Source organism: Cetorhinus maximus, chromosome 15 (genome assembly GCF_964194155.1).
Source record: "Cetorhinus maximus chromosome 15, sCetMax3.hap1.1, whole genome shotgun sequence".
Taxonomy (NCBI): domain Eukaryota; kingdom Metazoa; phylum Chordata; class Chondrichthyes; order Lamniformes; family Cetorhinidae; genus Cetorhinus; species Cetorhinus maximus.
The window spans coordinates 3,239,265-3,266,468 of NC_135893.1; the positions used below are offsets into that span (position 1 = coordinate 3,239,265).

A 27,204-nucleotide genomic window follows, 5' to 3' on the forward strand; every position below is an offset into this window, starting at 1 on the left:
CATAGCCTTGCAGGTTACAGTGCTTCAGATGCAGATCCAAGTACCTTTTAAATGAGTTGAGCATTTCAGCCTCAACATTCATTCAGACAATGAATTACAGACACCCATCATCCTTTGCATTAAAAAGTTTTTCTGTATGTCCCTCTAACCCTTCGACCAATCACCTTAAATCTATGCCTTCTGGTAATTGACCCCTTAGCTAGGATAAACAGGTCTTTACCATCTACCCTATCCAGGCCCCTCATTATTTTGTACACCTCAATGAGGTCACCCCTCACCTTCTCTATTCTAAGGAAAACAACCCTAGCCTATCCAATCTTTCCTCATAGCTGCAATTTTCAAGCCCTGGCAACATTCTTGTAAATATTCTGTGTACTCTCTCCAGACCAATTATGTCCTTCCTGTAATGTGGAACTGTGCACAAAATTCCAACTGTGGCCTAACTAGCGTTTCATACAGTTCCATCATTATATCATAAAAGCAAAATACTGCGGATGCTGGAAATCTGAAACAAAAACAAATTGCTGGAAAAACTGAGCAGGTCTGACAGCATCTGTGGAGAGAAAGACAGAGTTAAAATTCTGAAGAAGAGTCACACAGACTCGAAACGTTAACTCTGTCTTTCTCTCCACAGATGCTGTCAGACCTGCTGAGTTTTTCCAGCAATTTTTGTTTTTGTTCCATCATTATATCCCTGCTTTTGTATCCAGTACCTTGTCCAATAAAGGAAAGCATGCCATATGCTTTCTTGACCACCTTATCCACCTGTCCTGTCACCACCTGGGACCTGTGGACATGCACTCCTCAACCTCTCTCAATATCCTCCCATTTATTGAGCATTCCCTTGCTTTGTTTGCCCTCTCCAAATGCATTACCTCACACTTTTATGGATTGAATTCCATTTGCCACTTTTCTGCCCACTCACCAAACCGTTGATATCATTCTGGAGACAACAGCTATTCTCTTCACTACCAAAAACATGGCCAATTTCTGTGTCATCTGCAAAGTTCCCAATCATACCTCCCACATTTATGTCCAAATCATTAATATATACAACAAACAGCAAGGGCCCCAACTCTGAGCCTTGTGGAACACCACTGGAAACCGTTTTCCAATCGTAAAAGCATCCATCGACCATTACCCTTTGTTTCCTGCAGCTGAGCCAAGTTTAGACCCAACTTGCTGCCTTCCCACATATATATCTTTGAACACTGCCAAATTCCTGTGCTGTACACTTTTTAACCTGTGCTTCAGAGTCAGTCACTAATTCTCCATCTCCCGTTCCCTGCTCTGACTTTGCCCTCAGGTTCCTATCCCCTGCCAATCTAGTTGAACTCCCCCCACACCCCCCTCACCCACCACCAACAGCACTAGCAAATCTCCCTGCTAGGTTATTCATCCCAGTCGTGTTCAGGTGTATACCATCCGGCTTGTACAGGTCTTAACTTTCCTAGAACCAGTTCCAATGCCCCAGAAATCTGATCTCCTCCCTCCTACACCAGCTTTCCAGCCACGTGCTTAATCACTCAATTCTCCTATTTCTGCACTCACTTGCACGTCAACTGGGTGTAAACCTGAGATTACTGCTTTAGAAGTCCTGCTTTTCAATCTCCTTCCTAGCTCCCTAAAGCCTGCTTTCAGGACCTCATCCCCTTTTCTACCTAAGACATTGGTACCAACGTGGACCACGACCTCTGGCTGATCGCCCTCCCCAGAAGACGCTCTGTGACATCCTTGACCCTATCACCAGGGACGCAACATACCATCCTGTGTCTATGGCCACAGAAGCACCCGTCTGTTCCCATAACTAACGAATCCCTTATCACTATAGCTTTCCTTTCTTCTTCCTTCCCTCCAGTACAGCTGAGCTGCTCCTGGTGCCACAAACTTGGCTCTGACTGCACTCCACTGAGGAACCAGCACCCTCACCAACTTCCAAAACAGAAAACTGATTTGTGAGCAGGACTCCAGGGGACTCCTGCACTGCCTAGTTTTCTTGGACTGCCTGGCAGTCACCCATTCCCTTTCTACCTCCAGGCTCCTAAGCTACGATGCTTGGGCTACTAATTAAAGAACCCTAACAATGACTTACATTTGTAAAGGTGCAAAATATCACAAAATTATTGCACTTAAAGTTGTCCCAGAATGCAGTTCTCAGCTCACGACACTGAATTTAAAATTTGACACGGTAAAGCTCAAAGCTACTTTGCTCACTTGTTATTTTTTCTGTTCTTTACAGTATGTGGATGTGCAACCTAATGATGGCTTTGGTGTACTTTTACCTCTGGAGACTGTGAATATGGACATTTTTTTCAAAGCCAAACAAGCTCAAGAGTACGCCTTTGAGCTAATTTGCAAGTCTGAAATCAACAGGTAATCAAACAAAGCTTAAGTGGAATATCTGCTTCTAACTACGACTGGTTTAAAAAAAAGTGTGAGCTGAAACATGTTACATTTTTTGGAATTACTGAGATATTTTGTACTTTATGCTCTGCAAGGGAGCCGTCGCGCTTTATGAACTATAGTATGACCTTACAGGTATGCTAGTGGTAGTAATTATAATCATTAGGGAAGCCTGACTGAGCAAACTGTTGGAGCTACAGGTTGACAAGTCTCCAGGTCCTAATGGTCTTCATCCTAGGGTCTTAAAAGAGATGGCTGATGGGGTAGTAAATGTGTTGGTGTTAATTTTCCATAATTTGCTAGATTCTGGAAAGGTTCCATCACACTGGAAAGTAGCAAATATAATCCCTCGATTTAAGAAGGGAGGGAGGCAGAAAACAGGAAACTATAGGCCAGTTAGCTTGATGTTTGTCATGGGGAAGGTGTTAGAATCGATCATTAAGGAGGCACTTAGAGAAACTCAAGGTAATTGGGAAGAGTCAGCATGGTTTTGTGAAAGGAAAAACATGTTTAACCAATTAATGGGAGTTCTTTGAAGAAGTAACTTGCATCATGGATAAAGGTGAGCCTGTAGACGTACGTACTTGGATTTCCAGAAGGCATTTGATAAGGTGCCACATCAAAGGTTATTGTAGAAAATAAAAGTTCAGGGTGTAGGGGGTAACATATTAGCACGGATAGAAGATTGGCTAGCTGGCAGAAAACAGAGTATGCATAAATGGGTCTTTTTCTGATTGGCAGGATGTAACCAGTGGAGTCCCGCAGGGGCCTGTGCTGGGGCCTCAACTTTTTACAATTTATATCAATGTCTTAGCTGAGGGGAGTGAAGGCATGGTAGCTAAATTTGCAAATGACACAAAGATAGGTAGAAAAGTATGTTGTGAAGAGGGCATAAGGAGGTTGCAGATGGATATAGGTAGGTTGAGTGAGTGGGCAAAAATTTGGCAGATGGAGTATAATGTGGGAATATGTGAAGTTGTTCACTTTGGCAAGAAGAATAAAAAAGCAGACTATTGCTTAAATGGAGAATGGCTGCGGAATTCTGAGGTGCAGAGGGATCTAGGTGTTCTAGTGCATGAATCACAAAAGGTTAGTACGCAGTTGCAACAAGTAATTAAGAAGGCTAATGGAATGCTATCCTTTATTATGAGAGGAATTGTACATAAAAGTAAGGATATTATACTTCAGTTATACAGGGCATTGGTGAGACCGCACCTAAGTGCGGTAACGGGTGGGTAAAACGACATTTTCACGCCGTATCATCCCAAACCTGCCACATTATTTATGTACTCACGAGAAACATGCCGTTTCCATGGCAGGCAAGGGAATGAAAGCCCGCCAGCCATCACCCCGCCGCTGCATCACGCCAGGCACCATATTTAACGTCCAGCCGTGCGTACTCATCTCAATGCTTCCAGACCACGACTGCTGCAAAGAAGACATGGACCTGAAAGGCAAAAAGACTGTAGCCCCCAAGCTCAGCAACGCATCACTGGAACACATTTTGGGTGCCATGGAGGCCCGCCGGGATGTCCTCTACCCCTGCTCTGGCCGCAGGATGGGCAGTAAAAGAGCTAACCCAGCTTGGGAGGCGGTGGCTGCAGAGGTCTGTGTGAACACCCTCCAAAAGAGGACAGCCTCCCAGTGCTGTAAGAGAAAGGATGAACTCCTCCGTTCCACCAGGGTAAGTCACTCTTCTCATCACTCTCAATTCACACACTCACACACCTATCACACACCCACAGGGCCCTCACTCACTGTCAGTTCAAGGGACACTACCATTCACTCTCTCACACTCACCATCACTGTCCTCATCCCATCCATAGGACCACTCACTACCCGCACAGGTCAGGCTTACTTAACATCTGGCCTGGCAGGCATCCTGCTTACACTTTCTCCATCTCTATCCATGCAGGACAAGCTGGAACACAACAAGAGGGAGAGGTCACAGACCAGTGGCGAAATGCCCAAAATCAAGGTCCTCATGGACTTTGAAAACAGAGCCATCCAGCTGGCTGGCAAGGATCTGGACTGTGCCTGTGCTGATGGTTAGGTTGGCGGTGCTATAACAAGTGAGGGTCCAGTAATGCAACATCTATCAGACAACCATGCTGTGAGTAGTAATGTGTCCTGATCACAGGCCACTGCCATGCACTATTTATCTCTCCTTGCTTTCGCAGGCACATCTGCCAAACAGCCGACAGAGTCCATGACCCAGGGCCTCCAATCAAGCCCCAAAGAAACCTCTGAAGAGGAATCTGGAGGCGCCTTCCCTGAAGTCCTGTCACAGTGCTCACCCACACCCTCCACCAGCGCAGAGACACACACACCTCGGTGGGACCTAGCTTTAGAATAGCCCCCGGATCACAATCCGGTGAGCACATTGTACCGTCCAATCCACAGCAGCTGGAGGCAGGGACTTCCCAGGTCCCCGGCACTCGGAGGGCTGCTGGGGGCTAGAACATTGCTGAGTCTGAGTCAGATGATGAGCCTCTGGACTTGGTCATGTCACAGTTGCTGAAGCTGCAAAGGCAAGCTCGGGAACATCAGGAAGAGATGTCCGCTGCATTCCTCAGATTGCTAGGCACGATGGAGGAGTCCGTCTGCTTTCACTCTGAGATGATAGCGCCGGCATGCCAACGCACCGAGGTCAACACTGGTAGGATGGCGGCCGCCATGGAGACCTTGGTCCAGGACTTTGTTCCTGCACTTCTGCATGGGCTCAACTCTCTCGGAGGGTCATGCGACTTTGGAACATCTGCCTCAGAAGGCAGTGGAGGAGGGGTTATTGAATATCTTTAAGGTGGAGGTAGACAGATTCTTGTGAGGCAAGGGAATCAAAGGTTATCGGGAGTAGATAAGAATGTGGAATTAGAAACACAAACAGATCAGCCATGATCTAATTGAATGGTGAAGCAGGCCCGAGGGGCTGAATGGCCTACTTCTCCCATTTCACATGTACGTATGTTTGTAGTAAACTTCTTGTTATTCGAGTACGTACAAGCTGTAAGTGACCTCATCGTCTTCTGTGGGTTCTCTCATGACTGAAGAGTTCGGTGTGAGATCAGAATGGACGTCCACAGAACTGGCAGTTCATGCTATCGTTATTGGTGTTTGGAGGGAGCTTCTGCTGCTGCCCCACTTCTGGCCTTCCTCTGGGCACATTGGATGTTGTGAGGTTGGCGTAGATTGCCCTTGAAATTTCATAGGCACAATATCTGCTAATGTAGCATTGTCTAGGGATCGAACAGAAATACTTCTTACTGTAATTAGCTTACGGAGTGAGACCTCCCATGAGCTGACAGGTTTTGAAAAGTAGAAAAATAAATGCTCAGTATGTAAACTATGTACCAGATAAACTGTAACAAGAAAGCACATATCAGCTTGTGCTGCTTTTACAGAACAAAGAATCCAGTACTTTTTACCTCAGAAATCTTAAGCCCTCTTCTTGCTTTGAAGATTGGGCTGAGACAAAGGAAATCAAAAGGTTTCTTATAAATACAGTTTTCGCTCATGGTAAAGTTCAAAGGCATAAGGCTGGTGTTCCCAGAGACTATCCCTAGCCAAAGAAGATGTCAACCTAATAATCTATTTGAACACCCTGTGATGAAGCATCCATGCTAACGACTGGATTTAAACAGGCTTAGCATATTATTTCACACTTTTCACTACAGCTTTGTAGGTGGCTTGTGTTTATGACCAGTACTACCTTAGTGAATGCACAATACTTAGGCTTTTTTAAAAAAAGGCAATTTATTATAAACCTAATATACCATAAAGAGAAAGGAGAACAATAGATAATGGACAAGATACTCAATCTTTATCTCCTGTGGTTCTTGCCAATGAGAACAATGTTCAATAACAAAGGGCGGGATTTTCCACACCCGCCTGTCGCTGGGATCTTCCGGTCCCGCCGCAAGTCAGTGGACTTCTGGCTGGGGCACCACCTCACCCACGGCAGGTCCTGCCCACGCCTGGGCCAGAAAATCCCGGCCAAAGACTCACTGGACTCTTGATGGTTTCAAAATTCTTTCTGATGCCTACTTTCTTTCCCTCCGCTATAGTATAACATGCTAATAATTAGGGCTAAAATGAAAAAACTTAATTTTCTATCTAACACCACTGTGAGAGTACCATCATTGCAAGGGCCGCAATGATTCAAGGAGAATTAAGGCCTACAATCCATCTTCTCAGGGCAGCAAGAGAACATAGGAACATGGGGCTTAGGAGCAGGAGAAGGCCATTCAGCCCTTCAAGCCTGCTCTGCCATTCAATAAGATCATGGCTGATCTGGTTGTGATCTCAACTCCACTTTGTCGTCTGTCCCCCACGACCCTTGGCTCCTTGTCTATCAAAAATCTGTCTAATTCTGCCTTGAATAAATTCAATGACCCAGCCTCCACTGTTATCTGGGGAAGAAAATTCCACATACTGTCAACCTTTGAGAGAAAAAGTTTCTCCTCATTCCCATCTTAAATGGTAGACCTCTTATTCTTAAACTCTGTCCCCTGGTTCTAGTTTTGCCCACAAGTGGAAACATCCTCCTGGTGGTTAGCTTATCAAATCCCCTCAGGATCTTATATGTTTCAATAAGATTACCTCTCATTCTTCTAAACACCAATGGGTATAGGCCTATCCTGTTCAACATTTCTTCCTAAGTTAAGCCCCTTATCCCAGGAATGGATGGATAATAAATCTGGCTTTGCCAACGTTACTCCCATCCCAGAACTTCTTTTTTTAAATACTGTTAAATTGAGATTAAAACAGGAAATTCTGACAATGTAAGGCAGGGATGTCAACATCTAAAATAGAATTTATTTTTATTTAGGATTCTAAAAAAACCTCCTTTAATAATCCAGCTGTGATAAGCTTGTGCCTGTATAGAATGCCCTCTTGGTTGTTTTAGAATGGTATAATTGTTAAGGAGATTTAAAAATTCTTTCGAGTTATCAACAGTCACAGATTGCAACTCTTTCGAGTACAATCACAGTTCTTGGTTTCCGGGAGTGGGACATGAACCCACAACCCTCTGATTCAAAGGCGAGGGTGGTATGAACTGAGCCACAGCTGACACCTTGTTAAGGAGATTTATGTGCAGCACGAATGTCTACATCTTAACTACCTACAGCTATAACAAGTGGAGATTTGTCGAGGATTCACTATCACAAGTATGGAGATGCTATTACTTCTTTTAGTCAGGTCTACATGTGATAAAATTAGCCACATGCTTTAACAGTTTAAACATCCTAGTTTTTGGGGAAGTCATTCAATTGAATCTTTCCAGTAAATAGAAGAGGTAGCTCTCCAATTCTGTTAACTGAAGCAGAGATTTAACACATTATGCCTTTGGTGACAGTTGGGTAATCAGTGAACTCTTCCACAATGTAATACTATTCAAGACCAATGTTTACTATTGAAAGAGAAATCAACCTGAAAAATGTATCTTTTGCCCTTAAAAGTGCCTTTAAATTGATGACTTTCAGAAAGCAGTGACCATAATATTTTCCCAGAAGGAAAAACCAGTAAAAACTGGGAAATAAAAGTATTGGTTTGAACTGTTTTGTTCCGCCTGGGTTGTTGGGGCTGGATTTTTAGCCCCAGTCCAAGCAGGAATGGAGGCGGGCAAGTGCGGAATTTCGCACTGCCAGCAAGCATGCTGGTTCTCCGGCTTCATCCCAACCTGGGCTATTTTCCTGGAGGGGAGATGGGGACATAGGGTTATCTGCCAAAAGGCCTGTTAACAAATGTGAATTGGGATTTTCCACTTGACCTCCAGACTCCCTAAGGGAGCATGGGACAGTTTAACAGCTGGAGACAGCCTCCTGGCAACAGAGCAGTGGGAGCCAAAGCTCCAAGCAGGCTTACAGGCCTTCCCTGCCTGTCTGGGTGCAGCACCAGCAGCCGCAGGCTGCCCTATGGAGGGTCCCTGTCCCCGAACCCCCCCCCCCCCATGCCCCACCCCTCCACCCAGTGGTCTGGCTACAAAAGCCATTTAAATTTTAAGTTGGAGAAAAGGCACCTCCATTTTGAATTCAGTAGGGAATTCCATAGCTTAAGGCCTAGGCATCTGAAGGCACAGCCACCAATGGTGGAACAATGGAAGTTGGAGACGCTCAAAAAGTGAGATTTGGAGAAGTGCAGATATCTTGGACGGTTGTAGAACTGGAGGAAGTTACAGGAGATGGGGAAGAGAGAGACCATGGTGAAATTTGAAACCAAGGATAAGAGTTTAAAATTGAGGCATTGCCAGACTGGAAACAGTGTAAATCAATGTATGTAACCAAGGTGATTTGTAGCATTGCTATATATATATATATTTATATATATATCTGATTTGGGGACAGACTTTACTACTGAACCATTGGAACAGCTAGGAATTCATTCATATTGCAAACAGTTATTACTGAGGAATTGCATACTCATTGTTTCCTGTGCTGCCCAAATTATTGCACTTTTGAAATAATTTCATAGGGTGCTGCCTGTTCCCAGCTTCAGGCATTGTTTTGTGTGTGTATGTGCTGCAGATATTATGACATCAGGCTGTGGAGAAGCATTGAATATAGCTGAGCAAATAAACCTCTGCTGTTTCTCCCTCTTGTCGTTTAATTTATTAATAAACAGGCGTGAATGTAGCAGGAAGACAGCTAAATTACATTTAACCCTGTTATCTTTGATTTGGTGCAAAATTGTTGCTGTATTCCTCAAAGGGTTAAAAACATCCAACAGTGGCACACCTTTCCTCCATCAAGCACTGTAACCTTCATAAATGGGGAATATTTCACCTGTGACAGTGAGTTATGCCAGATCTTGCACAAGTATGAAAAGCACATCATTCATGAGAATCACAGGTGTGCATGAGTTATGATAGTCTTTCCCATGAGCGAAACGACACCTGGAAGTTGCCAGCACTGGTGAGAAATCATGTTTATCCGATGTGCACGTTTCCAGTCTCAGCGCAGATATTTGAGCCGATCTTTAAATTAATTCAACAGCACGAGAACCTGATGACAATCATTAAGTGCTATTTTACATATATGCAAATGATCACTTTTGAGATAAATATCAATCTTTTGAACAGCAAGAATGCTTATCATGTCTGTAGAATAAGATTACTTATTTCACTATTAATACCCTGTATATTAAGTAACAGAATTTGAAGAGAAAATGTAATTTCACACTGCAGGAATCATTTTAGTTGCCACTAGAACTCGAACTTAATGTTCTGACTGCCAATTGTGCCTCGATTTGTGCGTTATTCAGCATTGATAGTCAAATTATTATATGCTTTTCAGATGTGATTTAGTTGCTGAGCTTTATTAAAAATAAAACAAAATAAATCAGCAGAGACACTTCAAATAATCAACAGCAGCAGGCGTCCAGTAGAAAAAAGGATTGTCCATCAGGCTCTTACAATTTCCATCCAGTATGTCAAATCAGTTTCATTCATAGTTATTCACTTTTCTTCTTTTTGTTCCTTCCTTTTCATACCCTTTGAAATATAGACATTTTGGAACAAGTCATTTATTTTAAAATCCATAAAAGAATTACTTTCACAGGAGCTATTTGTTCTTAAATACTGATGCAATTCCATATGGATTCTGGTTGGTTTGAAATAATGACTATTATTTAAAAATCACAACCTAAGATACAAAGAACTAGATCGCAGTTTTGATCCAGTATCTTGCACATGAAGAGCCAGATAATGCCAATGTATTGTCATAATGATTAAACAAGTTTGGCTTGAGCTAAACTGGCCCTAGCTCTTCAAAGCATATGCAAAATCCAACCACTAAAATTGCTATCAGCATCAAAAGTGTTCAGGAAACCTTGGCTCAGTTTAAACATTTTTTTGGTCTGAAGAAGGGTCGAACAGACTCGAAATGTTAACTCCATTTCTCTCTCCACCGATGCTGTCAGATCTGCTGAGTTTTTCCAGCATTTTCTGTTTTTATTTCAGATTTCCAGCATCCGCAGTATTTTGCATTTATTTATTTTTGCCAGTTTGGAGTTCTGATAAAATTCAAGCAATTTGATAATTTCCCAGAACACTTGGATATAAGCTTGTGCCTAATGTGGTAATTTCTTTTTGGAACTAGAGAATTAAATTTTTGTTTTTAAAAAAACAGTTCCCATCTACCTTTTTTGTAATTTTTTTTCCAGGTCATTATTTGATGACTTAGAAGAGAGAGTAGGCATCAGTTTCCCTGTTCTCTCCCAACACCAAGTTGATTGGTCACTGGGTGTGAAAGAGGAACTTGGGTGATTTTCCCTTCTCCTGGGGATTTGCTGCATTATTACAGGTTCTTCCAGATGGCCCTATTCAGTTTGGATACTCTGTGTCGGTACCTATAGGGAAGGATCCACATTATATTATGTGGGACCACTGGTTACTACATCAATAGGTCAAACCCTCTGCTTCCTGTGCAGAAATATTTTCAAAACAGTTATGTAACTAATGCATAGCAAAAGACCTCAATTCAAGTTGAGTGCACAATGTTACTGAATGAAAAGGCCCTAAACATAATGAATTGAAGATTCTCAATCTTGTGAGCAGAAATCAGCAGCATAAAATCGTTCGTAATTCAACATATTGTTGGGGCAGTTTTGTTGTACATATTGCCACTGCTACACTTGATCTGGCAGAACTCGGTGTTGGTGCTCATTACTAGAAATGGAAATAGTTCTTTGCCCTAATGGATACTGAAATGCACTAGAAATAATAAAGGTGTTGTACTCCATAATTGTTTATTCTGAAACAGTGAACTTTATGTTATAGTGCTTACATGTCATTAGATTTATCAATCGATTGTGCTATTGTAACTAGGTCCACCAGCCTGCAATTAACCTGTGATCCTTATTACGTCAACACGGCCTATTAATGTAAAATTTATGTAAAGATACAGCAAACATTATTTCTAGAAGAATAAAAGTAAGACAGAAGATAGTGTGAATACACAGGCTTCTTAAAGAGCAGGTTGGTAAGGATTTTGGAGAGGTCAAGCATCGAAATTTATCTCAAATTTCCAGAATCCATGGGGAGGATTTTTCCCTTTGAGATTGGACCCTGATGAAGTCCTGACAAAGTCAGTACTCTGCCTATTTCCACAAACATCCTGTTGCCATCAATCCAAATAAGAAGATCTGCCTACCATACAATTGAATAATGTCATGTTTGAATTTCAGTGCCAGTGCAATGCCAGGTCATAGGCCATTTGTCCCAATGAAATGATTGGCTGATTGAATCAAACAGCATGTTTCTTCCATTATTTGTCATAGGCATAGTAGAGACTGTACCCAACCAGCTGCGCTTGCAAAACCCAAAACAAAACATCTACTGTTAGACATTATACCGTGATTAGGTAGCACTTGCTGAACAATCCTGAGTGTGCTAATAGCTACACTAATGAATCAGTTAAGCTTGTAGGTTGACTCATTTATGCTTGCTAAAAGTGACATACATTCAGACACATGAACCCATTTTCTGTAAATAAAAGGAATATGTTCAAGGCTTGCACCTTTTTTGAATTACCTGGGAGCTTGAGAAAGCCCATTGCTTTCTCCATGGCAATGCCTCAGCCAATCAGAATTGACTTCCCAACCAATCAGCACCCTTTTCTCCTACACTATAAATCGTTGTCATCATTTGAAATTTGGCATTCTTGCATTTGTCCTGATGGGTGCAAGACAAAAAGCCTTGGCAATATGTCTCTCTTTTCAGCAATATTCATTTACTTTATCCTCATCTCCTATTATATTCATTTTCAGCCAAATATGTAAATTTTGTTTGTAATTACACCAGTCCTCTTTGTTAGCGTTGAATTCCCCCACTGTCCCCAAACATGCCTTCATTGCCATTTTTTTTCCATTATGTACCGTGCTGACTCAGTGTACCTGAACACATACATGGAGCAATCTTTCAAATTGCTCAAACTTCCTCAAACTCAACCTTAGGAGTTCCAAAAATATGTCACAATGTGCTTCAGCTTTTAATTTCATCCCAGCCTCATTGTTATCTTTCTGTTCCGTATTGACTAAGATTAACACATGCTCAACTGCAGGCAGCCATTATTGAACTAATTTCATTTACACTTCCCCGACAGAAAGGGCAATATAACAAAATGTTCAGGTATTACAGTATACTACATTGATTGTATTAAAAGATTCTCTTTTCCACATCAGTGTTAAGTAAGCAAACTCAAAATATCTGCAGTATGTACAGAATATCAAGCAGTGCATTGACTGATGCCTTTACAAGTGTGAAAAATCTGTACAGTATTAGACTTTCAGCATTGTTGATCAAAGGCAGTAGGTACTATTCAGAAATAACTATCATCACACTCACTGTTTAAACAATCATTGATATCTTGATGAAATTGCAGAACAACAAGCAACACTTTATCAATTTGTTTTTTATCTAGGGAATTCAAGATTTCCTGTAAAGCTGTTGGTGTCTTCCCTCCGCTGAAGTTATCTCATTCAGTGATTCACTTTGCTGCTACAGCTTTGAATGATACATCTACAGTGACTCTGTATGTGGAGAATGCACACTCCAGCCAAAATGAATTTACTCACCTTGTGCCAAGGATCGGAAGAGGAGAAATTGCTCCTGTTGGGCCAACATTGTTTGAATTTATCATTCCGGAATATCCTTATTTAACTATTACACCTGCTGTTGGAACTGTAATGCCAGGAGAGGTCAGAGTTTGTCCACAGCTTTTTCCACATAGCTGAAAGAAAATGTATTAAAATGTGAAAAAGAAATGGAGATTGTGCTGTGATAAGAAGCTTGTAACTTTTTCTATAAAACAAGTTAATTTGAGTAAAGATAGCCCCCAGATCCTTTCCTGTACTACCAACTACCTCCATAAACCCCCTTCCCCTCACTTCTAACAGCAAATGGAAGGAATTTATTGATTTCATCACCACCCTTGGTTCCTCACCAAGCCAACCTGTCCTTTTTTAGCCCTGGCTCTGAAGGCCTATCTCATCACAGATTCCATCCCTGTCCCAGCCATTGTCTCAGCTGGAACCAAATTGTTTGTAATCTCAGTGTCCTATTCAATCCTGCATTGTGCTTCTGACTCCATATCCTCTCCATCCACCCTGCCTCAGCTCATCCATGTCTTTGTCATCTCCATGCTCAACTATTTCAGTAATCTCCTGGCCAACATTCCATTTTCCACCTTCTAAAAACTTCGACTGATCCAAACCTCTGTTGCCCGTATTCTATGCCACACCTGCTCAATCATTGCTCCTGTGCCCTCTGACATGCATTGGCTTTTAATCCCACGTTTAAAATTCTCACCCTTGTGGTCAAATCCCTCATGGCTTTGCTCTCCCTATTTCTGTAATCTTGTCTGGCCCTATAACATCCCCCCATCTTCCCCTTCCCCAAACTCTACATTCTTCTGGCTCTGACTTGTGTACTCTTCACTCCGCCATTAGCAACTGTGCCTTCAGCCATCTAAGGCCCACATTTTGAAACACCCGACGCTTCTTCACCTCCCTCTCCTCCATTAAGATCCTCTTTAAAACCCATCACTCTGACTGAAGCTTTGGTCAACCCTTCAATCTTTCCTTCTTTGGTTTAGTGTGGGTTTAATGCACACCTCTAAGAAGGACATTGAGATGTTTCTATATGAATGTGCTTTCTAAGTGTATGGTGCTGCAATTGTGGTTCCATGTTTGTAGATCTGTAGAAATTGACATTTGAAGACAATCATCACTGGTGATTCAAATTCAGCATGTCTCTGGAGAACTATCATATATACTCATGTATAAGTCAACCCCCGACTATTGCCTAAAAATTTGGTCTCTAAAACTCGACTTTTACATGAGTAATATTTTCGAGAGGTTGAAATTGTTTCGCAGTGGGGCCGACAGAGCATGCGTGACCCAATAAGCCATTATGGGGTGGCCTGTCCCACTCCCTAAGACTCTGCTGCTTGCTGCTTCCCTGCCCAACTCTCACTGCTTCCCTATCCAACTCTTCCGCTTGCAGTTTCTTTCATTCGCTCCCTGCCTCTTGTCAACCCTCTCCTGAGCCTTGCTTCAGGGTTCAGGACAGAAAGCAGCTAGTGGGAGAGTCAGGCAGGGAAGCGGCGAGTGAGAGAGTTGGCGAGAGGGAGAAAGTCAATCTGCAAGGGAGGTGGCGAGTGGTCGGTAAGTAGAAAGAGTTAGGATTTTTTGGCCAAATGTCGAGTCGACTTTTACACAAAATTGACAATTGCTCGAGTATATACAGTAGGTGGAGCAGTGGCTTTGAATACTATCTTCTCATGCCTGAGACCTGGATTTGAATTCACTGGAGAGTGAAGGGCCCACATCTTAATTTTACAATCTCACTCCAGATGCATATAAGGATAGTTGGTCTCGGAAATGGAGAAGTTCACACTGATACAGAAAAAAGGTGTTTTTCTGCAGTTGGTATTGGTTTAAGTCATTGAGCAGAGTGAAAGGAGCATTACTATGCATTCAACGGAGCTACACTTGGGAGTGTTCAGTGCAGTCGCTTCTTGGCCAAGGAAGAACACATTCACATCTATCATCCCTTATATTAAAACCACCAGTTGTAACCATATCACGAGTGAGATATTTTAATAATGATTAATAATCAGTTGTTCTTGTTTCAGATAAGTTTATACCTGTTTTCCTGCTAACAAATTACATAAATGTCAGCTTTAAACATAAAAATTCTGAGGATATGATTTGGTTAACATGCTGCTAGTCAGGGATGTATTCTATCCATTTTCATCAATGAATTTCAGCCCAGTTTTAAATATTTTTGTCATCAGCTTCTCTTCAAATATTTAAATATTATAAGAAGTATTTCTTTCAAGTTTGCAAGAAATGCTGGCCTTTCATTGGACCGGTATTCCATATCAATAAATTTCATGCTTTATTTATCATTCCACCTTAAAATGTTATCTCTTCTGTCTCTGAACTGTAGAAGTGTAAGGTGCACTTGACATTTAAACCAGCACTACCGGACCTGCTAGTGCAAGAAGAAGCTGTACGAATGTTGTGCCGAGCTGCAGAAACCGAGAGGATTTTGGGGAAATGGGAACCTGTCAGCGCATCAAAATCAGAAAATTTATCAGTAAGAATATTTAGACATCTCGTTTTTTTATAATTACATTTCACTTATTCTTTTCCAGAATGAAACTCTAAGTGTTAACTTTTAGTTGTGGCTGTTTCCTTCATAAAACTGCTCTGTATACTCAATCCTGTGTTTTATCCTTATTGGAAAAGTTACTGGAAGTGACTGGAGGATCATTGCATGTGAAGGTAATTTTGGCTACTGACTGCTAACTGACATCAGCAGGCAACAGCCTTTATTGTGTTACGCAATAGATCACAAGGTACAAATTATGGCATGTACAAAATAGTCCAAACTGAAAAAAAAATGCTTAAATAATATTTGATAACCTTTAATCCAATTTTCATGTACCAGATATTGGTGGGAATGCAACCTGTGACCAGAATCTCTTGGGCTTTTGTTAGGAATGTAAATATTAGATTGTATTTTGAAGGAGGGAGTAATTAAATTTGTTAAAAATAGACAGGCTGGAAGTGAGCAGTCAGCAAGGCCTTATGAGAGGAAGGCCATGTCTGATGAATCTATTGGACTTTCTTGAGGACAACCCCAGCATCACAGATGCCAGCCTTCAGCCAATTCAGTTCATTCCATGTGATATCAAGAAACGGCTGAAAGCACTGTATACTGCAAAGGCTATGGGCCTTGATAAGATTCTGGTAATAGTACTGAGGATTTGTGCTCCAGAACTTGCCGCGCCCCTAGCCAAGCTGTTCCAATATAGCTACAAAATTTGCATCTACCCAGCAATGTGGAAAATTGCCCAGGTATGTCCTGTACTCAAAAAACAGGACAATTCCAACCCAGCAATTACCACACCATCAGTCTACTCTCAATCATCAGTAAAGTGATGGAAGGGGTCATCAACAGTGCTGTCAAGTGGCACTTGCTTAACAATAACCTGCTCACTGACACCCAGTTTGAATTCCACCAGGATCACTCAGCTCCTGACCTCATTACAGCCTTGGTTCAAGCATGGACAAAAGAGCTGAACTCCCGAGGTGAGGTGAGAATGACTGCCCTTGACATCAAGGCAGCATTTGACTGAATGTGGCATCAAGGAGCCCTAGCAAAACTGGAGTCAGTGGGAATCAGGGGGAACTTTCTGCTGGTTGGAGTCATACCTAGCAAAAAGGTTGTTGGAGGTCAATCATCCCTGTTCCAGAACATCACTGCAGGAGTTCCTCAGGCTAGTGTCCTAGGCCCAACCACCTTCAACTACTTTATCAATGAACTTTCTTCCATCATAAGGTCAGAAGAGCAGATGTTCACTGATGATTGCACAATGTTCACCATTCATGACTCCTCAGATACTGAAGCAGTCCATGCCCAAATGCAGCGAGACCTGGACAATATCCAGGCTTGGGCTGACAACTGGCAAGTAACATTCACACCACACAAATGCCAGGCAATGACCATCTCCAACAAGAGAGAATCTAACCCGCTTGACATTCAAAGGCATTACCATTGCTGAATCCCCCACTATCAACATCCTGGGGGTTACCATTGACCAGAAACTGAACGGGACTAGCCATATCAATACTGTGGCTACAAGAGCAGGTCAGAGGCTAGGGATCCTGTGGTGAGTAACTCAGCTCCTGATTCCCCCAAGCCTGTCCACCATCTACAAGGCACAAGTCAAGAGTGTGATTAAATATTCTCTACTTCCCTGGATGAGTGCAACTCCAACAGCACTCAAGTAGCTGTACACCATCCAGGACAAAGCATCCCGCTTGACTGGCACCCCATCCACAAATATTCACTCTCTCCACCACCAAAGAGCAGTGGCAGCAGTGTGTACAATCTATAACGTGCACTGCAGGAACTCACCAAGGCTCCTTAGACAGCACCTTCCAAACCCACGACTGCTACCATCTAGAAGGACAAGGGCAGCAGATACATGGGAACACCACCACCTGGAAGTTCCCCTCCAAGCCACTCTCAATCCTGACTTGGAAATATATCACCACTCCTTCGCTGGATCAAAATCCTGGAACTCCCTCCCTAACAGCACTGTGGGTGTACCTGCACCACATGGACTGCAGTGGTTCCAGAAGGCAGCTCACAATCACCTTCTGAAGGGCAATTAGAGATGGGCAATAAATGCTGGCCTAGCCATAATCCCATGAATGAATAAAAAAATTAACAGATTTAGTGGACAAGGAGAACTCCATTGCTGTTATATATTTAGATTTTAATCTGTTTACAGGAGATGGGTGATGAGGTAGAAAGATATGGAATAGAGGGTCATCAGCTTCCCAACTGATTTTCCTTTGGATAAAAATCTGGCCCCATGTTTTTTTAACTTATCAATGTGTGAATGGATGAGCTCATTGATGAAGTTGACTTGATATTAAACTTGTTCCTGGATCATTTGGTAAGGATCATTAATAACCTGAAAAAGGGTGGATACAGATTCAATAGTAGTCTTCCAAAGAGAGTTGGATACATACTTGAGGGGGAAAACTAATTACAAGGTTATGAGGAAAGAGCAGGGAAAAGGGACTAATTGCATTACTCTTTGAAAGACCTGCCTCAAAGTTGATGGGTGAGTGGACTCATTCTGCACGTAAGTTTTGGAGTAGATTTTGTCTGAACCACCTAGTTATAAAGTATCTCCCAGCTGAACCCAGAGACCAGAATCAGGTGGGAAGGAAGGCTCAAACCTGCTTGATCTTAATAAATTTAAATAGAAGGAAAATAAGGCAATTTATTGGAGTTCTTTGAAGGACTGACATGTGCTGTGAATAAAGTGGAACCGGTGGATATACTGTATTTCCAAAAGGCATATGATAAGGTGTCACATCAAAGGTTATTGCGGAAAATAAAAGCTCATGGTGTAGGGGGTAACATATTGGTATGGATAGAAGATTGGCTGGATAACAGGAAACAGAGAGTAGCCATAAATGGGTCTTTTTCTGGTTGGCGGGATGTAACGAGTGGTGTGCCACAGGGATCAGTGCTGGGGCCTCAACTTTTTACAATTTATATAAATGACTTGGATTAAGGGACAGATGGTATGGTTGCTAAATTTGCTAACGACACAAAAATAGGCAGGAAAGTAAGCTTGAAGTGGACGTAAGGAGGCTACAAAGTGACATAGATAGGTTAAGCGAGTGAGCAAAGATCTGGCAAATGGAGTATAATGCAGGCAAATGTGAAATTGTCCATTTTGTCAGGAAGAATAAAAATGAAGTCTATTATCTAAATGGTGAGCGATTGCAGAGCTCTGACATTTAGAGGGACTAATACCAGAAATGGGCAGGTTGCCTTTTGAGGAAAGGTTGGACAGGTTAGGCTTGTATCCACTGGAGCTTAAAAGAGTAAGAAGCAACTTGATTGAAACCTTTAAGATCCTGAGGGGTCTTGACACAGTGGGTATGGAGAGGATGTTTCCTCTTGTGGGAGAATCTAGAACTAGGCGTCACAGTTTAAAAATAAGGGGTCGCTTATTTTAGACAGAGATGAGGAGAAGCTTTTTCTCTCAGAGGGTCATGAGTCTTTGGAACACCCTTCCTCAAAAGGCAGTGGAAACAGGGCCTTTGAGTATTTTTAGGGCATAGTTGGATAGATTCTTGATAGACGGGGGGGTGAAAGGTTATCAGGGATAGGCAGGAGGTTACAATCAGATCAGCCATGATCTTATTGAATGGCAGAGCAGGCCTGAGAGGCCGAGAGACGTATTCCTGTTTCATGATCATATGTAACTCGAGCTTTCCAGTTCTTGGGGATGCCCCTGAAATAGTTAATTGCTCACAGCCATTTGATACTATTCCAGTCAGCAGTAGAGTTTTCAGGTGGTACATACAAGATAGAAAATTGAAGCCTTTTCTAACTCTCTCATGATTTTACCACATCATGAAATTTGTGAATTTACTTGATTTGTTTGTAAAATGGTTTTAATTTTTAAATTATCCATATTACATAAAGGATATAGAGGCACTTGAGTAGGTGCAAAAAAGACTTACAAAGATTACACCAGAACTGAGAGGATATAACTATCAGGAAAGACTGAATCTGAGGTTAAAGAGAAGGCTGAATGGTGTCCTAATAGAGGTCTTTAAAATTATGAAGGCATTTTATAGGATAGTTGTAGGAAAGATGTTTTCACTTGAGGGGAGACCAAACTAGAGGACACAAATTTAGGATAGTCACTAATAAATCCAACTGGGGAAACTTCTTTACCCAGAGAGTGGTGAGAATTTGGAATTTACTACCACAGGGAGTAGTTGAATCAAACAGTGTTGGATACATTTAAGGAGAAGCTAATAAAGACATGAGGAAGAGAGGAATTGAAGGATATATAGATTGGGATATGTGAATGAGGGTGGGAGAAGGCTCGTGTGGACAATAAATACCGGCATGGACATGTTGGGCTGTATGGGGTGGGAGGTTACAATCAGATCAGCCATGATCTTATTGAATGGCGGACCAGGCTCGAGGGGCCAATTGGCCTACTCCTGCTGCTATTTTGTATGTACTTGTGTATACATAATGGTCTATTTTTGTGCTGTAATTTCTAATTCTCATTGATATTTTTAGTTGTGATCTGCTGCAACACTATTTGATAGCACCATAGAGCAGAATATCAGAATATGATTTAGTCCTTCAGGAGTGAGAGACAGTTGAAATAGCAAAGAGGAGGATCAAGGTGAATTCAGTCTTGAGTACTGAGGAGGTAAATTCACAGCCATTCCAAATCTTAATGATGTAAATTGGTCCAATTGTGAATTAAGAGTTTCAAATGGCATAATTTAGACCAATTTAATTTGACCTCAGATTCAGTGAAGATCTCTATGAAATACTTTTTTTTTCGGAAGTTCCTTCAGCTTTCTGTTCATCCCTCAGCTGGCTAAGGCAAGCAGCAGATGATTCATAGGCTTCAAGAGCACCCCATAATTGGTGTATAACTTTTGTGTCAGTTGATCATAGCCAGGGATGTTTTTTTAAAGTGTTTTACAGTTCTTCCAAGCATGAGCGCACGCGCAAACAGCACCACTCCCTCTCCAACCCTCAGTGCCCAAGACTGAAGCACTGCACCGGGCAGCAATTGTAGCAAAAGACCTAGAAGATCAGGAACTGGGGGAGGTCGGTGACAAAAGTGTGGTGGTAGTGAGGGAGTGCCTCTGTAAATTTGGGATGCTGGGTGGAGAGAGGGGAGTGCTTCTGTGAATAGAAAGGGAAGTGCCTTAAAATTAAGTTTATGGGTCAAATCTTCCTTTGGGGAAAACCTAATTTGTGCACTTCCATGGCCCACAAACTGCACACCCGACCCATGTATGGCTTTACGCACCATTTTAGTCTTTTTCACACCAGGGCCGGGTTTGCAGTGCAGTTTGCTGGAGCGTGGGTGCAGAGGCAGACCAATTGGAAGGCTGGTCTCAGTTCTCCAACACAATATCCCAACTCCCAACAGTGTTTAAAGGGTCAACTTAGCTTTAAAGGACAAATCCCTATGAACAATTACTACATTAAAAACATATCTATGTTACAATACAGCACCAGATAGTGAGATTTGAAGCTATGAAAACATTTTCTTCACGAACTCTAAAACCTATTAATGGACTTCCAAAATCCACCACACCACCAGATAAAAATGGTATACAGGATGAAATCTGATTTTTATTCCCATTTAAAATGGGAAACACAACCTCAGTGAGGGCAAGTATGTGTTTTGCACACGAGGCATTCCTGACCTGCCAAAAAAGCCAGAGGAAAATGATGTGGGGTCGGGAATGTGGAGGAAAATAGGATTTCCTCAAAAAGAAAACTAAATGTAGCCATTCACACACTGAAACGTCCCTCTGCATCCAGACGAAAACTCTGCCCTATATGTGAGGCTCTCCATAATTGACTAGTCTGTTGATATTCATTGTCCAACTTCACATATATTAGAGAAGAGCGCAGGTGAAGTACTGGAGCACAACTTATACCAGAGGAGAGTTCGATGAGACAGTAAGAGGAGGTAAGAAAATTGTCAGAAAAAGAATAGAAAGAGTTAAAAAAACGTTTTAAGTGATTTCGTTCTTTGTACAAGAGTGGTGTGGTTTCTATGTTCCTCATCAGTTTTAATAACAAACAATCCACTCAATGGGAGATGAATGAGTTGGGAGAAAGTGTTCTTTATATCCTTTGGTTTGCTCTGCAGATCAAAAAGAAAACACAGCCGAAACAAAAAGATATAAACCGACGTAGTTCAAGCCTTTCTAAACTGTCAGTTAAGGAAAAGAGCAGTGAAAGTGACAGCTCCTTGTTTGAACCTCCCAATCCACTAGACATTCCTCTTGAGTGAGTAAAATGACATTTATTGCACAGTTTTTGTCACTTTGGGAAATGAGGATAATTTTATGAATTTTGTAATCTAGACACAGAACTTTGGCCTTCAAAAAGAGACTTGAATAAGCACCTGAAAGGAAAAAATTCGGAGAACAATGGGGAAAGGGCAGGGGAGTGGGAGTAGCTAAAATTGCTCTTGTAGAGAGACAGCCCAGACTTGAGTGGCCATATGGCCTCCTGTGCTGTAACCATTCTATGATTTGATTCTATGAAAGCACACATCAGGAATTCAGAGCTGCACCATTCATGATATTCTGTTCATTCATTACATGGACAGAAACTAATAAGTGCTATGTGCCTGAAAGGCTAGTGTGCACTGACTGGGTGCAACTGTGTGTTCAACGTGAAGTTGAAAAATTATTACAGTTGCTTTCAATTTGGGGAAAAAGTGTAATATTTGCTTCATAAATTGTAACTTGCACCTATAGTTAAAGAATCAGTTGCATCGGCCACAGATGAAAATACACCACGTGGACTGCAGTGGTTCAAGGGGGCGGCTCACCACCACCTTCTCAAGGGCAATTAGGGATGGGCAATAAATGCTGGCTTGGCCAGCGCTCCCACATCCCATGAAAGAATATATAAAAAGAAGATAGTGTAGGATACTCGCCTGCAATTCTGCTATACAAGCTTTCCAGTTCAAATTCCAACTGGCAAGCATGGTCAGCTTTAATTCTAAGAGTATTACAAGGCAACCATGAAGGTGGGATTCCAAACTTTACTAAATGGCAAAAACCATGAGCCCTTAAAATAAGAAGCACTAATGTACCTTCCTACAGGCTGCAACCCAACCACAGCTGCACTCTCTGATTCGGCCCCAAATTTCCAATGCAAGCAGCTGCCAAGGGCCAGATCTGCACTGAGGGTGTGGCTATGCTACACTTATTGCCTGGCCCACCAAATTCAAGGCTTGTGGCACCTTGACCGCACAAAGCACATTTCTATTGTATTCTGCCTCTCCATCACCAAGACAAGAAAAGGGAGGGATCTCAGGACCATCATGTATTTGAGGACAGTCCAACAACCACTTTTTTATATTGTATTCTGGGTAAATGTTTCTATTATGTTCCGATTGTTATTGCTCATATAAATTTCTAATATCAATTCATGGCTATTTTTATAAGCAATTTCCACAATAAATGTACTTTTCATTTAAAATAAAAAAGTAACCAGTATCCCCATGTATGGTATTTATTTATTATTTAAACTTTAACAAAGTAGTAAAAATAATGCTAGTGTTTTGTAATCATCATTTCACTTGACTGGTACAATTTATTTTCTTTGCTGTTGTATGTTTTGTCGGAATTGTTTCAACTTGAAGTGTATAATCAAAAATGTAATGCCTTGCATGTTATGTAATTATCCAGATGTGCACTTATAAAATCTGTAGCCTTTGACAGGACCCAATTCATATCTCAAGATTCAGAAGATATGCGTACTTTTCAAATAACCCTGTTCTCCATTGTTTCAGTTCTGATGAATACAATGCAGCTCTTACTTCATTGCTGAAGAATTTCACGGAAATGTTTCATTCATTTGTCATTCCCTGTTTTGTTACACCTCAGACAACAGACCATAAAGGGTCAGGTTACGTCCCATACAGGTACAATAGCATTAATAATATTGTGCTTATAATAAACCTTATCTTGGCCTAAACCACTCAGCATTCAATTGCATTCTCTTAATCTTGAAACAGGTGCATATGTCTTCTGTGACCTTGATTTTTGACAAATCACAGAAACAGGCCATTCAGCCCGACCAGTCCTTACCGGTGTTTATGCTCCACTCAAGCCTCCTCCCATCTTTCCTCGTCTAAATCTATTATCATAACTCTCTATAGTATAACTTATGAAGCAGCATGATTGCTATTATGTATGTAATAAAAAGCATTATTTTCGTGGCCAATTGTAATCACATGATGTCCAAAAGTTTATCATCTTCTAGCATTTTTATTGGCCAGTAGTAATCACATGACCCTTTAAACAGCTGATATCACTTTCTTGAAATCTTTCTCCAGTAACGAGACTGTGATCCAAACTGTTAGTGTTACTTCTAAACAATGAGATTTTTTAAGCACTGTGGTTAAATCATGGGATTAATAAAACTCAAAACTGTGTTCTGCCATTGGTCTATGATAACAGTGGCTTTTGATCTCTGATAATCAAGTGGCCAGAACATGGGATAAGATCAAAGTGACACAGTAACATCACCTGATATTGCTTGGGCTCTAAAAAATCATCCTCTTAGGAAATATGTTATCAATGTCAGAGGAGTTCCCAAAATTGAGAGGGGAGTGCAATATCTTCTACTCACTTATTCTAAAATTGATACAGATATGTCATACAGACAGATGAACAATAAAATAGCTGGCAATATAAAAATATACTTTTTTAAAGTCATCTAATGAATTATAAATCTTGTTACACAAACCTCTTAGCTTTACGCATTGATATTTGAATAATAGCTTGTTTAAGGGGGATGTTATTTGTTGAAGGATAAACTGTGGGGTAGATTTATAATTTAGATGTAAAACTCGGGCAGTTCCTACAACTGGTGCCTGATCTAAAATGCTGAATTTTTGCCTGAAAATCTATCCCATTGTTTTTAGTAATTTTGTGTTTTAAAGTCATGTTGAGGCCTACTGTGGTAATAACTATTAATATTTTATGTATTTGTAGCATCTACAACACCCTATATCTGCAGGTTAATTGCCCTACAGTTGCCCCACCAATGGTACTCATTTCTGGTAACATACGGAATATGGTGGACTTTGGAGCGATTGCAGTAGGTGAGAAGAAGTGCCTAACTAACTGATTATACTTTTGGTTCAATTACAGAATTCATGACAGATTTAATTGAGAATACTAAAAATGTTCCTTGAATCCCTGATAACTTAGTTAGTAAATAAACGGCACCTGTGGAACTGAGCCACATCATCCATGAAGATTCCAGGTTCTTGATTTGACCTTCACTATGCTGTTGGCCAATATCACAATCTCAGAATTGTTATTACACAGAAGTAAGCCAATTGGCCCATTGTGTCTGCACCTGCTCTCCAAATGAGCAAATACCCTAGTACCATACCCCCACCTTCTCCGCATAACCCTGCACATTCTTCCTTTACATATCCAATTCCTTTTTGAATGCCTCGATTGAACCTGCCTCCACCACACTCTCAGGCAATGCATTCCAGACCTTAACCATTTGCTGCGTGAACAGGTTTTCCTCATGTCACTTTTGCTTCTTTTGCCAATTACTTTAAATCTGTGCCCTCTTGTTCTTGATCCTTTCACAAGTGGGAACATTTTCTCCCTATCTACTCTGTCCAGACCCCTCATGATTTTAAACACCTCTGTCAATCTCCTCTCAGATTTCTCTTCTCCAAAGGAAACAGTCCCAACTTCTTCAATCTGTCTTCAAAACTGAAGTGCCTCATCCCTGGAACCATTCTCATTAATCTTTCCTGCACTCTTTCCAATGCCTTCACATCTTTCCTAAAGTGCGCCGACCAGAATTGGACGCAATACTCCAGCAGAGGCCAAACTAGTGTCCTATTCAAGTTCAACATAACCTCCTCGTTCTTGGACTCTATGTCCCTATGAATAAAGTCAAGGATATTGTATGCTTTATTAACTGCTCTCTCAGACTGTCCTTCCACCTTCAGTGATTTATGCACAAATACACCCAGGTCCCTCTGCTCCTGCACCCCCTTTAGAGTTGTACCCTTTATTTTACATTGCCTCTCCATGTTCTTCCTATCAAATTGAATCACTTCACATTGAACTTCATCTACCACTTGTCTGCCTATTCCACCAACATGTCATTGTCCTTTTGTAGTTATACACCATCTTTCTCACAGTTCACAACGCTTCCAAGTTTCATATCCTCAAATTTTGAAATTGTGCTCTGTACACCAAGGTCTAGGTCATAATACATATCAGTAGGAGCAAAGGTCCCAACACTAATCCTTTGGGAGCTCCACTACAAACCTTCCTCCAGCCTGAAAAACATCCGTTAACTACTACACTCTGTTTCCTGTCACTCAGCCAATTATGTACCCATGTTGCTACTGAGCCTTTTAATCTCAGCCAGAATGGCAGTAAAAGTGCTGCAATGACTGTCCTGCCTCAGGCTAAGAAAAGGAAAAATCAGCTAACGTTCCAGCTTCTGATGGTTGCATGGTGACTTATGCTGGAAAATGTACAAGTGCGGATTTCCAGTCAGAATATATTAGGTCTCAACTCTGATGCCCCCATGAGTGAATAACCATGAAAAGTGGCTGAGATACAGAGGTTGGCCAACATCCACCAGATTTTACTCCAGCTTCAGCTAGCACCTTCAGGGTTGGAGAAAAATTCAAAATACAGAATATTTGTAAAAGAACATTTCTTGAACACACATGTGAAAATCTCACCATGGTTTTGAGTTTGACAGTCCCGTGTTGTGTACTGCTTCAGAATGTTTGCTATTGCATCTGTTCTTTTCCTCCAGCCAAATGCTCCTTGCTCTTAGTCAGGCCTCTCTGACAAAAGTTTGGGTCAAATCCACCAGTCACTCTGTGGGAGTTGATTAAATTTCACAAGCCTTGATCAAATATTTGGTTAAATAATCCAATCTGTCTGAATGTTCTGATTCTCCTTCATGTTTTCCAAGAGCCTTAAGTGCTAAACCTGGTACATGCCTGATGTGGACGTTTTAGATAATAGGGCCGATTTTCCTTGTGGACATGTTACATGCTTTAAATTTAAGTCAGTACAATTTACTTTCATACCATTATTGCAGGACAGAGAGTGCTCAAAAGAGTCGAGATGCAGAATATCTCTCAAAGCTCCCTGGATGTATCCTTTTCTATTATATTTAGTACTTATTTCCTCCATGAGTTCCAAGAAGTCTCTTGAAGATATTGGATGGCCTTAGATGTAACGTGAGTTTATGCTGTTTATATTTACTTTTCCTCTTTCACCTCTTTGTGCTCTATGCAATTGTCCAAATGAAAGGTTATGTATTCCCTGATTTCTGTCAATACTTTATACTGGGCAGTTTCTGGCAGGTGTGCCCCCATGTCTTAACCTCTACACACAAATCAAATGGCTATCTTACACTTACTAGCTTGGATTTTCAGTCCCAAGATGTGTGCACAGAATTGGGAAAATTCCCAGCTCAGTGCACCTGCCTCGGGAGAAACCGTCCCAAATGGCCAGATTTTCATTCCGGGGCCGGGTGTGCGTTGGAGTTGGTCCTCCCACCCCTAGAAACAGTTCGGAGGCAGCCACACGGGTTGCTGAGTTCCAAGGCAGGCTAGTTAAAAGGCCTGCCTTGGTGCTCTCTGACTCGTCTTAGTTGGGCCCTCTAGCCCTTGCACCCCCTCA

The 27,204-nt window shown here is 41.6% G+C and overlaps 1 protein-coding gene across 1 annotated transcript in view; it reads left to right on the forward strand.

Moving 5' to 3' along the window:
- cfap74 (cilia and flagella associated protein 74) overlaps positions 1–27,204 on the forward strand; it is a 240,871-nt gene that overhangs the window by 184,882 nt on the left and 28,785 nt on the right. The window contains exons 25-31 of the mRNA XM_078557686.1: positions 2,240–2,373; positions 12,822–13,098; positions 15,353–15,502; positions 21,648–21,787; positions 23,307–23,438; positions 24,514–24,623; positions 26,618–26,673. Coding sequence (XP_078413812.1) covers positions 2,240–2,373; positions 12,822–13,098; positions 15,353–15,502; positions 21,648–21,787; positions 23,307–23,438; positions 24,514–24,623; positions 26,618–26,673 — 999 coding nt within the window. The remainder of the gene's footprint in view (positions 1–2,239; positions 2,374–12,821; positions 13,099–15,352; positions 15,503–21,647; positions 21,788–23,306; positions 23,439–24,513; positions 24,624–26,617; positions 26,674–27,204) is intronic.